This window comes from Lynx canadensis, chromosome D2 (genome assembly GCF_007474595.2).
Source record: "Lynx canadensis isolate LIC74 chromosome D2, mLynCan4.pri.v2, whole genome shotgun sequence".
Lineage (NCBI taxonomy): Eukaryota > Metazoa > Chordata > Mammalia > Carnivora > Felidae > Lynx > Lynx canadensis.
Window position 1 is genome coordinate 12,514,954 of NC_044313.2, and position 13,460 is coordinate 12,528,413.

Here is a 13,460-nt window from a genome sequence, read left to right on the forward strand (position 1 = left end):
TGTCAGCAAATCTGGTTGGCTCAATCTGTAAAATATGTACAAAGTCTGACCTCTCTCACCCTCACTGCTACCACCTGGTTCAACCTCCATCATCTCACAGCCTCCTCACTTTGCTTACTCCCAACATAGCAGCTGGATGACCCATAGAAAACCCAAGTCAGAACACATCACTTCTCCATCCAAAACTCTCCAGATGTCCCCATCTTACTTAGAGTAAAAGCCAGTCTTTAAAATGTCCTCTAAGGCCCTCTGTGATCTGGCTTCGCCCATCCTTTTGTGTGTGTCTGTGTGTCTGTGTGTGCGTGCATATACAGTTCCTTTTGGTTTTAGCCTTTTATGTAGCCAAAACTTTTCTTTCTTCATTCCCTTCAATGCAGGAATTCATTGGTCAAGATTTTCATTCCATCTTTACTACCCCATCCTGCTTGATTTTTGTTTTGTTTTTTTACATTTTCAGACGGTAAATTTACTTATTGTATAAATTTCTGTTGGTTTTGACAACTGCCTGGAGTGGCGTATCCACCCAGACGATTCTACACAAAACAGTTTGTTCTCCCATGTTACCCTTTGTAGACAGTCCTCCCCACCCTCCGGCCCCTGGCAACCACTAGTCTGTTTTCCTTTTTATAGTTTGACTTTACTGGCATCTTATATAAATGAGAATCTTATAATAGCCATTTTGGTCTGAGTCTCAACTGGCAAAATGCATTTAAGATTATTCCATGTCGTATGAATGTGTTCTTTAGAATAAATATAAGCAAGAGGGGTGCCTGAGTGGCTCAGTCACTTGTGCATCTGACTCTTGATTTCAGCTCAGGTCATGATCTCAAGGTCGTGGGATTGAGCCCTACATTGGGCTCCACTCTGAGCATGGGGCCTGCTTGGGATTCTCTCTCTGCCTCTCTGCCCCTCCCCTGCTCACACATGTGCATGCACGCTTGCTCTCTCTCTGTCTCTCTCTCTCAAGATAAATAAATGAACATTTTTTAAAAAGAATAAATTTAAGCAAGAAAAAGTGAATTCATTTAAAGAAAATACTGAGCAACGATGACAGGTGGTACATACATATGAGAGACCTCTTGAAGCTGAATTTGGAAATCAGTAGGTAAAGGCTTTCTTTATCTGGTACTTCTGACAGTAATTAGCCATGTACTCTTAGGGAAGTCAACTCTGCTTCCCACTTGCTGGTAAAATGAGTAGTAAAATACTTGATGTAGTATTGTTACCTTCTGCCTCTTGAGATGGTGGTGGTTCTATAAGACTCAGGGTATTTTAGGTTCTTTGGATAGCTCCTTTTTCCAGCGGGCGGGGGCAGAGTAGCTCTTTTTAACATTGGCGTTTCATTGGTGTGAATCCCCTGTCACCCTGGATTTCAAAGTTGTTAGGACCAGCTGTTGTAAAAACTTTATGAAACCTTTAGTGAAGGAAGGAGAGCCAGACAGTAGGAATGAGGTCAGCCTCAATGTAAGTCTCCAGTTCATTGATGTTTTCCTGTTGGGCTTATCAAGTGTAAGTTGGTAGAGTCTGAGTCCGAGCCTTAGTAATGTCCAGGAAGTGCTGGTGGTGCAAAAATGCCTGCGAGTTTCTAGCAACCTCTTTTGTCACTGTAGCATTTGGACTTATAGTATGGGGATAGTCCTATGTTATGTGAATTTTCTCGGGGGTGTCGCTGAAGATTGATTGTTGAGGTTCATAATTTTCCAGAACTTTGTTGTGGTTCATGGATAGGCTGCCTTGTCACATCATTGGCAACATGTATTTGAGGGTGACGTGTGTTTGAAAATGCTCCACTGATAATAGATACGAAAACTGGAAAAGGAAACCAAAGATACTTGCTTGTTTTGTTTTTATTTTTAAAGATGGATTCATGGTCATTCCTTTTTAAATCGTAATTAATGGCTTCTTTAAAATCCCTGGCAAAGTTGCTGTTTCCTTGTTTTTGAAATGGGATAATAATTGAGTTGTATTTAGGTGATTGAATGTCAAAGAAATTAGAATAAGTGAAAGGAATTTGCGAGCACAAAATTGCTTTGATTTGTGTTTACATGTGGTATGTAGTAATATTTATTTTACTTTTTACTTTTAGTAATGAATGTTATAACTATTGAAGATTATAAGAGCACTTACTGGCCAAAATTGGATGGTGCCATAGATCAGCTTTTAACCCAGAGTCCTGGTGACTATATCCCCATATCCTATGAACAGATATACAGGTAAGTCAAGATTTCATTTGCCTGGGTTTGAGAGGGTATGTTGAGATTCATGACACCTTGAATTACGGCAGTAGGTATGCATATAATACATGTATGGTGAGGTTCTATAGGTGATTTGTATATTCCACACTTGGTGGTTGGAGGTTTGATTTTATACTTTCTGCTTCAGAATGGCTTTTGAATCAAGGTAGAGTTAACCTCAACTCGATTAGACTTCCTCCCACCTCAGCCTGCTACCCCCACTATACATAATGAAGAAACTTTGGAGGTCAGTGAAAAAGACACGAATGACCAGTATCTGGTGCAAAAATAATGTATTTTTTGTTTCACGGGGAGACCCTTGCTCGATCTGTTGATGTTTATTGACACACAATTCTGTCTTTGGTTATTTTGTTCCCCGGGTCCTGGTAAATGGAAACAGCAAATTAGTGAGGACCTGGGGTAGGACATGAGATCAGCCCTGTCACAGAGGAGGAAGCGATAGTTGTGTTGTTCGACACAAGTGATGCACAAAGAGATTACATTGCAAACCTTTTGTGAGTTAGAAACTTGGTGCTAATTATCACTCTCTCTCCCTTATTTTGATATTCATTGAAACGAGAGAGTGAGTGAGAAGCTAGTTTGTAAGTAGTTATAGTCAGATTCTCAGATTTTCACCTGATACTAGATTATCTACTACTGGCAAAATGTGTAATGCATTACTCTGAAAGATTTGCAGCTGGTGGTAGTATCTCTTTCATCTGAGCACTGATTGGGGCAAGGTAAACTTCTATTTAAAAGTTGTGATTGGTCAGTTTTTTAGGCCTGAATCGATTATTTGACCAGTGTCCGTATATCCAAAGTATGCATTCATCTTAGGTTGAATGAAGTTCTTTGTTGTTAACTTGGTTTTTCTGTTTTGGTTTTCCCCCACAGTTGTGTGTATAAATGTGTCTGCCAGCAGCATTCAGAACAGATGTACAGTGATCTGATTAAAAAGATAACTAATCACCTAGAGAGAGTCTCGAAGGAGCTGCAGGTAAAGAACTGATCATACTGATTTTTGCTTCCTTGGGACTTTTGGACTGGTTGAAAGTAGTCTCTATGATATATATTTGGAGGCTTGTTAATTTGATTAAAGTACAAATTTATAAATATTTCCTAGATGAGTATTGACCAAAGTACCTAACCTTTAGAGTAATTTGTTAGAGAATTAGATATAAATTGTGGAACTTTTTAGATTGAATATACTTCAGACTTTAACAGATTCCATTTATTATGTCAGTGTTGCTTTTATTTAAAACTTGATTGTTTCTGCTAACCTTAGTATTTGATGACTTTTATAATATAAATGTAGGTATATTTTAATTTTTTAACTGTAACTTTTTTGATATTATCTTTGAGGATTGGTGATGGCCTGCTAGTTTCTAATATTTGCTAATATAAACAAGTGAAGTCACATTTTGTTGATAAACCCTCTGTAGATGAACATCATCCCAGCTGTAAAATTTGGGTAGGGCAGGTTGCAGAAAGTATTCTGTTGAAGGAAGCACTTGGCCTCTGATCCCTGTCCCTCCCTGCCTTAGTAAAGTTTCCAGTGCTTGAAGGTCAGGGACAATCTTTATGCCAGGGCCAGATCATATTTTAGTTCTGGTGCAGAAGTGACATGTATAGAAAAGTCACTCAGCAATAGATGACCAGGATCCATACCACACTTAGGAAGTGCTCCAGCAATTCTGGAATATCCACAGTTTCTAGCATGCTTTGGCCTTGGATATTGTTCCTCACTTGCCTTCTGGTCTGAGGTATCTTGGTCTTGTTTACTGCAAACAGTTGCCCTAAGTAGCTTTTATTTTTTTATTTTTTGATTGTAGCCAGAGCTGTTTATCATGGCCAAATACATAGTTTTCCTGTTGTTAAGAGTGTAAATTGTTCTCTTAATCTTTTTGCCACCAAATATGAAATATTTACTCATTTAACAAACAAATTTATATATTAAAAAAAAATTTTTTTTAAGTTTTTTTTATTTTGAGAGAGAGCAGGCCGGGGAGGGGCAGAGAGAGAGAGGGAGAGAGAGACTCCCAAGCAGGCTCCACACCATCAGCATGGAGCCCAACATGGGGCTCGAACTCAAACTGAGATCATGACCTGAACTGAAACCCAGAGTAGGACACTTAACCGACTGAGCCACCCAGGTGCCCCTAACAAAAAAGTTTGGTACCTAAGCATTATAAGTTGTGGATGAAACCCAGGATCTGTGCATGATAGCTTTGAGTTACTTGCTTACAAATTCTTGATTCTACGCTTGCCCTTACTTCTCACATACAATTTACTATCAGATCTTGTTTGCTTCCTATTTCTCTCTTGGCTTCTGTCCACTTCTCTTCACTAGCCACTACCAACCCAGGCACTGAAACACTCATCTAAGCTGGTTACTCTGCCTCTAGTCTTCACATCTCTTGCTTTATTCTTCATTTCAGAGTGACTGTTTCTAAAGCATAAATCTGATTATCATTTTTCTACTAGATGGAAGTTCAAACTTTTTCATATGACTTAGGAAACATTTCATTATTTGATTCTGCTTATTTCTGTAGCCTGATATGTTATGTCTCTGCTCCTGTGTATTGAACTTACTTCAGTTCCTTGAACAGTTTATGTACTCTTCTTGGCTTTTGCCGTGTTAACTCGATGGCCTGGAAAATTCTTCCTTTTTTTCTGCCCTCTTATTTTTTTGGCTGGTGTGATCTTACTTTGGCTGCAGCTCGGACATCATTTGATTTGGGAAACATTCTCTGATACGTTGTTCCCCCAAGTCTGGGTTTGGGGGCCCCTCACCTGTGCCTTTGCAACACCTAGTATATTATTGTAGTTCATTCTGCGTATTATAACTTCTTGTTTAGCTGTGCCTTTCCCTCCACCTGCCCCCAATATTATTTTCTGGGAAGGCAGAGGAACATGTCTGCTTTCTTTGTTATTGTGTCTTTAGCACCTATCCCGGTATCTGATATATCCTAGCTGTTTTTATTGTGTTGTTAGTACCTAGTCTAGTATCTGATACATACTAGGCATTACATGCCTATTGAATGCAATGTATATCAAATATTTACTAACAAATAATTTACTGCTTGTTGAATAACCTTTTTCTAGTAGAAATCTGAATGTAATCATCTTTTTTAACTTCAAGCATTAGGTGGTTTTGGGGTTCAGGAGTACCAGAGCTTTTATTAGAACAGCAAAGAACTCAGTATCCTCAAAAAGGATGATTTTATTAACACTGTTTTGCTGTTACTGAAATAATACTGATTAATCTTCTAAAAGAAAAAAAAGCAAACCATTTCAGTTCAATTATCAGGGCAAGATATGCTACTTGTCCTATTTATATCTATGAAATGTGGGTTGAAAATGTTATTATGTGTATTACACTTGGGCCCTGACTTCACATGTAGATCATTAATTTGACCAATAGAACTCTGATTTGCTAAATTCATTTGTTAAATTGGAGCTTCTGCTTGAGTAGATTTTTCTTGTATTTAGTCATATTAAGCACTGTAAGACGTTTTTTCATTCTTACAGTTACAGTGTTATATTTTTAAAGTTAGAGGGCACAATAGTATTGTATTATCAAGCTCAATCAAATTGGTAGTTTTGGAAGGTCACTTGGTTACATCTTTGCCGTGTGTTTGCTTGACCAATTATCAATAATATGAAGGTAACCTGTTACTTGCCCAGGCTGTGCTGCCTGGGGTACCAGTCGGTACTCTGGAGTCACTAAGGTTTAGAGACTAAGTTTCTGAGGTTTTGGAGAATGGTCCCTGTCAGTGTGCCTAGAGCTCCCTCATTCTTTATCATGAATGTCTGATTGTCCATTAACCTTACTTTATTGATGGACCTTCATTTATTTAACTGATTTTTGATTGATGAATATTTAGATTGCTTCCAATCTTTGGGTGTTACTAACAGTGCTGCAGTGTTTTACTACGTCCGTCCGTATTGCAGTTCACCAAAGTCGTACCAACGAACAGTCTAACCAGTTACGTATAGATCGGAGTGCCTGTTTTCCCCCACCCTTCCTTACTAATACAGCATATTAGAAGACTAAATTTTCACTTTAGGTAATGAAGTAATTTTTATTAAAAACGAAAACATAAGAGTAGTATCTTTTTTGATGTTAGTATTTTGGAAACCACATTGATAAATGTAAAGGTAGTATATAAAACCAAGGGAATGTAGTTGATTTTTAGAATCCGTACATGTTCTACTTAAGAGTTCAGCAATATGGCCTATAAAAATATTTTACTTCAGAATGATATCTTTTGTAAGATTCTAAAGTCTAACCATTATTAAATAGCCTGGTGAAGTGGGTAAAAACATGGGGACCTGCGTTTTGGTCTCAACTCTGCCACTCAGTAGTTGTGTGCCTCTTGACTAAACATGCTGGTATCTTGTAAATTTTCTCAACATTGAAATGAAGTGGCTTTACTGAAATATCTGGTTGCATTAAGCAAAGTAATAAGGTATTTTGTCTACTGCTTCCTGCTTGGCAAATGCTTCTTCGTTGTTTTCCCAGGCTCAAGCTTGTTAGTGTCCACCTGTGTGGAATGTTCTGGACTCCTTGCGCTCCCCTCAAAGCAAAACAGACCATTGGAATTTTTCCTTCTGGATACTTACAACACCTTGGCAATGACAACCCTGTTAGAGCAGTTGTTGTGTTATATTGTTTCTGCGTCCGTGTTTGGCCATCTCGCAGGTCCTCCTATGAGGGCACAGACTCTGTTGTGTTTGTCTTTTTATCCGTCATGTCTGGCACACTCCCAACACAGCAACTAAATTTGACCTATCCTATGGAAAGAGTAGCCTAATTAGGTACATACCATCACTAATCTCTAGATGTTTAGGCATTTTATAAATGTATTCAGTGTTCAGTTGATTCTGTTTATTGATTTATTCATTGTTACAAATACGTGGCATAAGTTTTCATGTGGAACAGAACAAGACTATATGCCAGGCTCCATGAGCCAGAAAAGTTTAATTTGGGTGGAACATTTTGTTTGCAACTCTGATTTTAGAAATGAAATACTGTTAAAATTTGCTAAAACAAAAGTGGGATGAGTTGCATTTGGCACATAATCAGAAATGTAGTGCTGGTGTTGATAAATCCATGAGTTAGACCTTCAGGGCATGGGCCTTTATCTTTCAAGGACATCTTAAAATAGCTGCAGGTTTGTATGGTTTATGTGTCAGAGTGACTTATTTATCTCTAAGTCATATCCTGTTGGGGAGACTGAAGGGTATATGAAATAATTTTCCATATTGCGCAGTTATTGACTTAAAAACTAGAGACTACTGTTTTCAGAGATTTCAAAAGATTTTAATTAGTTAAACCTAAATGTTTCTACGTAACTGTATACTCTAATGTGTTGACTCTTAAAAAAAAAATCGGGGCACCTGGGTGGCTCAGTTGGTTGAGCATCGACTCTTGATTTTGGCTCAAGTCATGATCCCAGGGTCATCAGATTGAGCTCTGTGTCTGGCTCCATGCGGAGTGTGGAACCTGCTTAAGATTCTCTCCTCCTTGGACCCTCTCCCCTGCTCACACTCACTCTTAAAAAAAGGAAATCCTAGTTCTTTTATTTTGGAAACAATGACTTTTCTACCACTTAAGTAACTTTAAAAGGCTTTTTTGTTATTTAGTTTATTAAGTTTCAAAAATCACTTAAATAGCTAACCCTACTCAGTATTCTGCTTACATTATACTACACAGCATGTATATCTATACTTTTTTACCTACTACTAGATTGTTTGAGCTGTGATAGTGTTTTGCGTTAGGTTTTTTTTTTCTTCCAAGTTTTTATTTATATTCCAGTTAGTTAACATATAGTGTAATACTAGTTTCATGAGTAGAATTTAGTGATTCATCACTTACATGTAACACTCAGTGATCATCACAACAAATGACCTCCTTTCAACGTTTATTTATTTTTGCGACAGAGAGAGACAGAGCATGAACGGGGGAGGGGCAGAGAGAGAGGGAGACACAGAATCGGAAACAGGCTCCAGGCTCTGAGCCATCAGCCCAGAGCCTGACGCGGGGCTCGAACTCACGGACCGCGAGATCGTGACCTGGCTGAAGTCGGACGCTTAACCGACTGCGCCACCCAGGCGCCCCACAAATGACCTCCTTAATACCCATCATCCATTTAGCTCATCCCCCTGCCCACTCCCTCTGCCTCAGGTTGTTTTAAAGCCATTCTGCTCCCTTGCATTTAACTCCTCTCTTCTTTAAATAAATTCTCTATTAATACATTTTCCTTTTTCTGTATCTCCAAAGCCTCAAATGTGAATTTCTAGTTCTGATTTTTTAATATACCAGTGAATGGAAATAGGTAACAGGTTTATTAGTTTAGTGAACGATATTCTGGTTAGTTGTGGAAAATTCTGTTGAAACTCTTAGCAGTCCCCATACTTTTGGTGAGGGCTCAGACCAGGTTCTCCAAATGTCTGTTGGCCGTTTCAACTGGGATTTCTTCTTGTGGATACCTCATATTCGTGTCTAAATCTAAATTCCTTTTCACCCAAATAATTTTCACTCTCAGACTTGAGATTTCATGTTCATCTTTGACTCCTTTTTTCTCCTTCACCCCTTGTTTCCAGGTGATTGTCAAGGTTGATAGAACACTATCATTTCCCTTGCTTCTGTCATGTTTCAGTCTAATTGCTGTTGTTCTTCTCCATGTCAGTATTGGCTCATGTCTGCAGTATTCTCCCAATTGGTTTTTCTATACTCTTTGGTTAAGTAATCTTCTGAAAACACTAATATGATGGGCACACTTTCTTGTTCAGAAACCTTAGACTCCCTATTGCCTTTCTCAGTCACAGTCAATTTTTTGGTTAGTATAAAAAACTGAGCTGGTTGATTGGTTATGGGGGTTCCTAGTGGGAAACCTGATGTAGCCAGTGCCTTCCATCCAAGTATATAAGGTAGTCTGTTAGGTATAACAGCACATAAATGATTGATAAGGCTAGATAATTTGGACCAACGCTTTACTGATTACAATGTAAAAAATGGACAAGGTTGCTAATAAAAAGTGTAAGGAATTATAGGATCACAATCGGAGAGAAGGAAACCCAGAGAGGGGAGTCTAGCACTTGAGCCATTTCTCCACTAGGGGCCCCTGTTTATTCTGGAAAAGAAAGCTAATTGGCTGAGAATTTAATAGAGTTTTGATGGGCTTGTGGGGGTAGGGTGATAAAAATTGGGAGATTAGAGTCCATCAAATGTGAAGGATCACATCCCAACAGTAGCAAAAATAATAAGTTACCGACTGTTGTAACTGGAGCCTGATTCCTGACTGCATTAAGGTGGTGTGGATTTGCTAGTGCCTCTAGTTGCTTACCAGAAGCAAAAGTAAATTGTCTCTGAGAAAGATAACGTTATCTGAGGCATCAGATGGTTCTCTGATTTTTCATAAACAGTATCTGGCACTCCATCAGAAATAACTAGTCATGTTAGGAGGTGAGCATAAAAGTAAAAGAAATGGTAAAATCCATTTCTGGACAAGAATTGAGAGAATCCATCATCAGTAGTCTCTCACCTTAAAGAAGTAATGAAGAGTGTTGTTCAGATAGAAAGAATATGTTCCTAGATGAAAACTTGGAGAATCAGGTAGAAGTGAAGAACAACAGAAGATAAATATGTGAGTGTAGAATAATAATAATGATAATGTCTTATAGAGTGTAAAAATCTACGTAATCATAACACATGACAATTACATGTAAGGTGGAGGGGAGTACCTGGGTGTAAAATGTTCTAAGGCCCTTGCATTGTGTAGAAAGAGGTAAAATACTAAGTTAGACTGATAACAAGGATGCAGTCTATAATTTTAGGGTAACCACTAAAAGAATGGTAAAAGAAAGTATAATTAACGGGTAATAGAGGAAGAGAATGGAATAACTTAAAAATAATCAAGGAAATCAAGAAAGGATTAAAAAAAAAGGACAGAGAACAGATGGAACACATAGAAAACAAATAGTAAGGTAATAAATTTAAACTTCAGCATATCAAGCAAGGGCCACCTGGGAGGCTCAGTCGGTTAAGCATCTGATTCTTGGTTTTGGCTCAGGTTATGACCTCACCGTTTGGGAGTTTGAGCCCGATGTTGGGCCCTGTGCTGCCAGGGTGGAGCCTGCTTTGGATTTTCTCTCTCCCTCTCTCTGCCCCTGCCCTATTTGCGCTCCCCCTCAAAATAAATGAACTTAAAAAAATTTTTTTAATTAAAAAAATCATTTAAAAATAAACTTCTGTGTATCAATTATTATGTGAAATGTTAAGACTACTGTATTTAAAAAAGTAAGCAGATTATCAAACTGAATGCAATTCTGCAACCTTATGAAATGCTGCTAATATGAGGCAGCATATTTAGCATAATTTTAGACAGAAGGATTGAAAATAAATGATGGAAAAAGGTATACCATACAAACATAAGCCTGAAAGAAAGATGATATAGCTACATTGATATCATAAAAAGTAGACTCAGAGAAAGAGGTATTATTGTATATAAAGAGAACTTGTTTTAGGTTTATTTATTTTTGAGAGAGAGAGTGCACGCGTGCAAGTTGGGGAGGGATAGAAAGAGGGAGAGAGAATCCCAAGCAGGCTCTGTGCTACCAGCATAGAGCCCGATGCAGGGCTTGAACCCACGAACCGTGCAATCGTGACCTGAGCTGAAATCAAGAGTCGGACACTTAACCGACTGACTGAGCCATCCAGTTGCCCTTAAAGAGAACTTTTTATAATAAAAAGTTCCAGTTCCAGGAAGGTATGTAACATTTCTAAAATGTGTATGCACCCAATAACATAACCCCTAAAAGGATAAACAGACAAATCCATAATCATAGTGAGAAGTTAACACATCAGTGATGTTAGCAGCATTTATCTCAAGAAATTAGAAAAAGAATACAGATGAAACCCAGAGAAAGAATTAAGTCACAATCTTTGCTAGTAGACCGTTGAAATGATCAGAAGTATTCAGGAAACTGTGGTACAAAACAGAGTAAGAAAAGTGCCATGACAGACTAACAGTGTGATAGTCACAGCCAAATGGAGGAGTAGAGAGGAGGCAGCATTAAAAATGATACGTCATGAAGAATGGGTAGATGTTTGGGGAGGGAGCATTTTTGGGCTAAGAAAGCTTCATAAGCAAAGGCAGTTTCTGGGGAGGTTTGGGTAGCAAAGAGAGGTCCTGTGAAGATAGATGTGGTGTTTGAGGGAAACTGGGAGGAGATCAGGCTGAAAAAGGCAGGTTGGAACCAAACTGTAGAAGCCCTTACGTACCAGGAGTTGCGTCTTAGATCAATGTAGACTACCAAAGATTATATAAATATAAATTGGTTGCAGTAGACCAGGTGAACTACAGGTCCACAGTTCCTTATCTGAAATTCTAAAATCCAAAAAAAAGCTTTGAAAGTGTATTTTTCTTTTTGTAAGTTTGGTGTCAAAACTCATGTAGTAAAACTTGATTTAAACTCGTGAGGAACTTGGTGGGAACATTTACATATTTTTTTTCTCAGAGATATCCGTGTGTTACGAATTTCTCCCAAAAGATCAGTGTGTTGATATTCCCAATCTCTACTGCATATTCCCAATCTCTACACATAATATATTGTGTAGATACCATGATACCTTCTGAATCTGAAAAGTTCTGAATTAATGGCACACCTCTAGCCCCAGGAATCTTGGACAAGAAATTGTGGACTTGTTGGTAAGGAGAAGGGAGAAAGCAGCATCTGGAATGTGTTGCAGGGATCAGAGAAACAGAATAGCTAAAACCATGACCAGTTGGAAGAGAGGCAGGGTGAGTGGATTGAGAGATCGATATGGTTTCCATAGAGATGTTGGCAGTTGCTAAAGGGGACTTGAGAGATAGGGAAGGAAGATAATGGTTTGAGAACATTCAGGTCTGCAAACATTGAGTGTCCATGTGTGAGCAAATGTGCTAGATGCTAAGGCTGCAGGGATATTCTTTAGTACTGTTTAGGGGAAAGGTGTAATGATCATTTTAATATATGAGAATGTGATGAGTAATCGGATAGAGGTAGGAAATGAGTCCCAAGTCTTGCTAATTTTCCCCCGTGTAAAGTGTCTCAGATTGATCCCATGCCATGTCCCTAGTTTAGGTCCTCATTGGGACTTGGCTGAAAAATAGAAAAAGATTTCTAATTTGTATCTTGGCCATGCAGCTTGCCTTAGTCCGTTTTGTTTATTTTTCAGACTTATCAGCTATTTTCTTAACCTTTTGACTCTCTATTTACCTAAAGAGCAAAGACCATACTCCTTAACAATTAGGATTTCAAGGCTCTTCACACTGTGAACTCAGCAAGATAGTGTAACATTATTTTGCTGTTAAAATTTAAATGGGCTGTGTGTTTTCATCCTTATGTGTTTTCTCATTTGGTTTCTTTTGCCACTATGAACAATGACCCTTGAACAATGGGGGGGGGGGGCTGGTGCCCCATGCAGTTGAAAATCTGAATGTAACTTTTCACTTCCCCCAAACTAACCACTAGTAGCCTATTGTTGACTGGAAGTCTTACTGATAACATAAGCAGTTGATTAACACATATTTTGTATATTATATGTGTTATATATTGTATTCTTACAATAAAGTGAGCTAGAGAAAAAATGTCAAGAAAATCATAAGAGAAAATATATTTACAGTACTGTACCGTATGGAAAAAATCCGTGAATAAGTGGACCCATGCAATTCAAACCCGTGTTGTTTGAGGATCATCTCCCCCCTTTCTGGAAAGGGGCGTTCTACTTGTCTGTTAGGGTTTGCTGAGCTTTTAATTTTAACTCCATTGTTCCCAAGAGGCTTAATTAATCACTTTCTCTTCTTTGCTTCTGTAGCATTTTATTTGTATTGCTACTGTCGTCCTTAGTTGAGCACTTTGACGTCTATTTAGTTACCCAGGAGGATGCCATCTGTGCAGCCTGTGAGCTCCTTGAGGGCAAGAATCCTGACGTACTAGCGTTGGTTTCTTTTGGCCTGTTGTAGTCTTGAGCTCAGTTAAGTACTTATTAGATAAATATTCTAGTCATAATGCCATTAATTGAATGTTTGCATTTCTCTTACTTATGGGATGCATGGTAGGAGTATATGTCTCTATCTCATAGAAGTTAAAGTTAGACTTAGCTAAGTGACTTGCTTTGGCCTGTGAATTGTGAAAGAAAGTGAAGTGTGTATGGTGAAGTGTGTACCCAAAGATCTG

The 13,460-nt window shown here is 38.4% G+C and overlaps 1 protein-coding gene across 5 annotated transcripts in view; it reads left to right on the top strand.

The window, feature by feature from the left end:
* CACUL1 (CDK2 associated cullin domain 1) overlaps nucleotides 1-13,460 on the top strand; it is an 83,425-nt gene that overhangs the window by 25,035 nt on the left and 44,930 nt on the right. For all 5 annotated transcript variants that reach the window (XR_003972740.1, XR_003972738.1, XR_003972737.1 and 2 more), the window contains exons 2-3: nucleotides 2,087-2,213; nucleotides 3,129-3,231. Coding sequence is in view for 1 of the 5 variants with exons in the window: in XM_030333994.1 (XP_030189854.1) it covers nucleotides 2,087-2,213; nucleotides 3,129-3,231 (230 nt within the window). In the remaining 4 variants the exon portion in view is untranslated. The remainder of the gene's footprint in view (nucleotides 1-2,086; nucleotides 2,214-3,128; nucleotides 3,232-13,460) is intronic.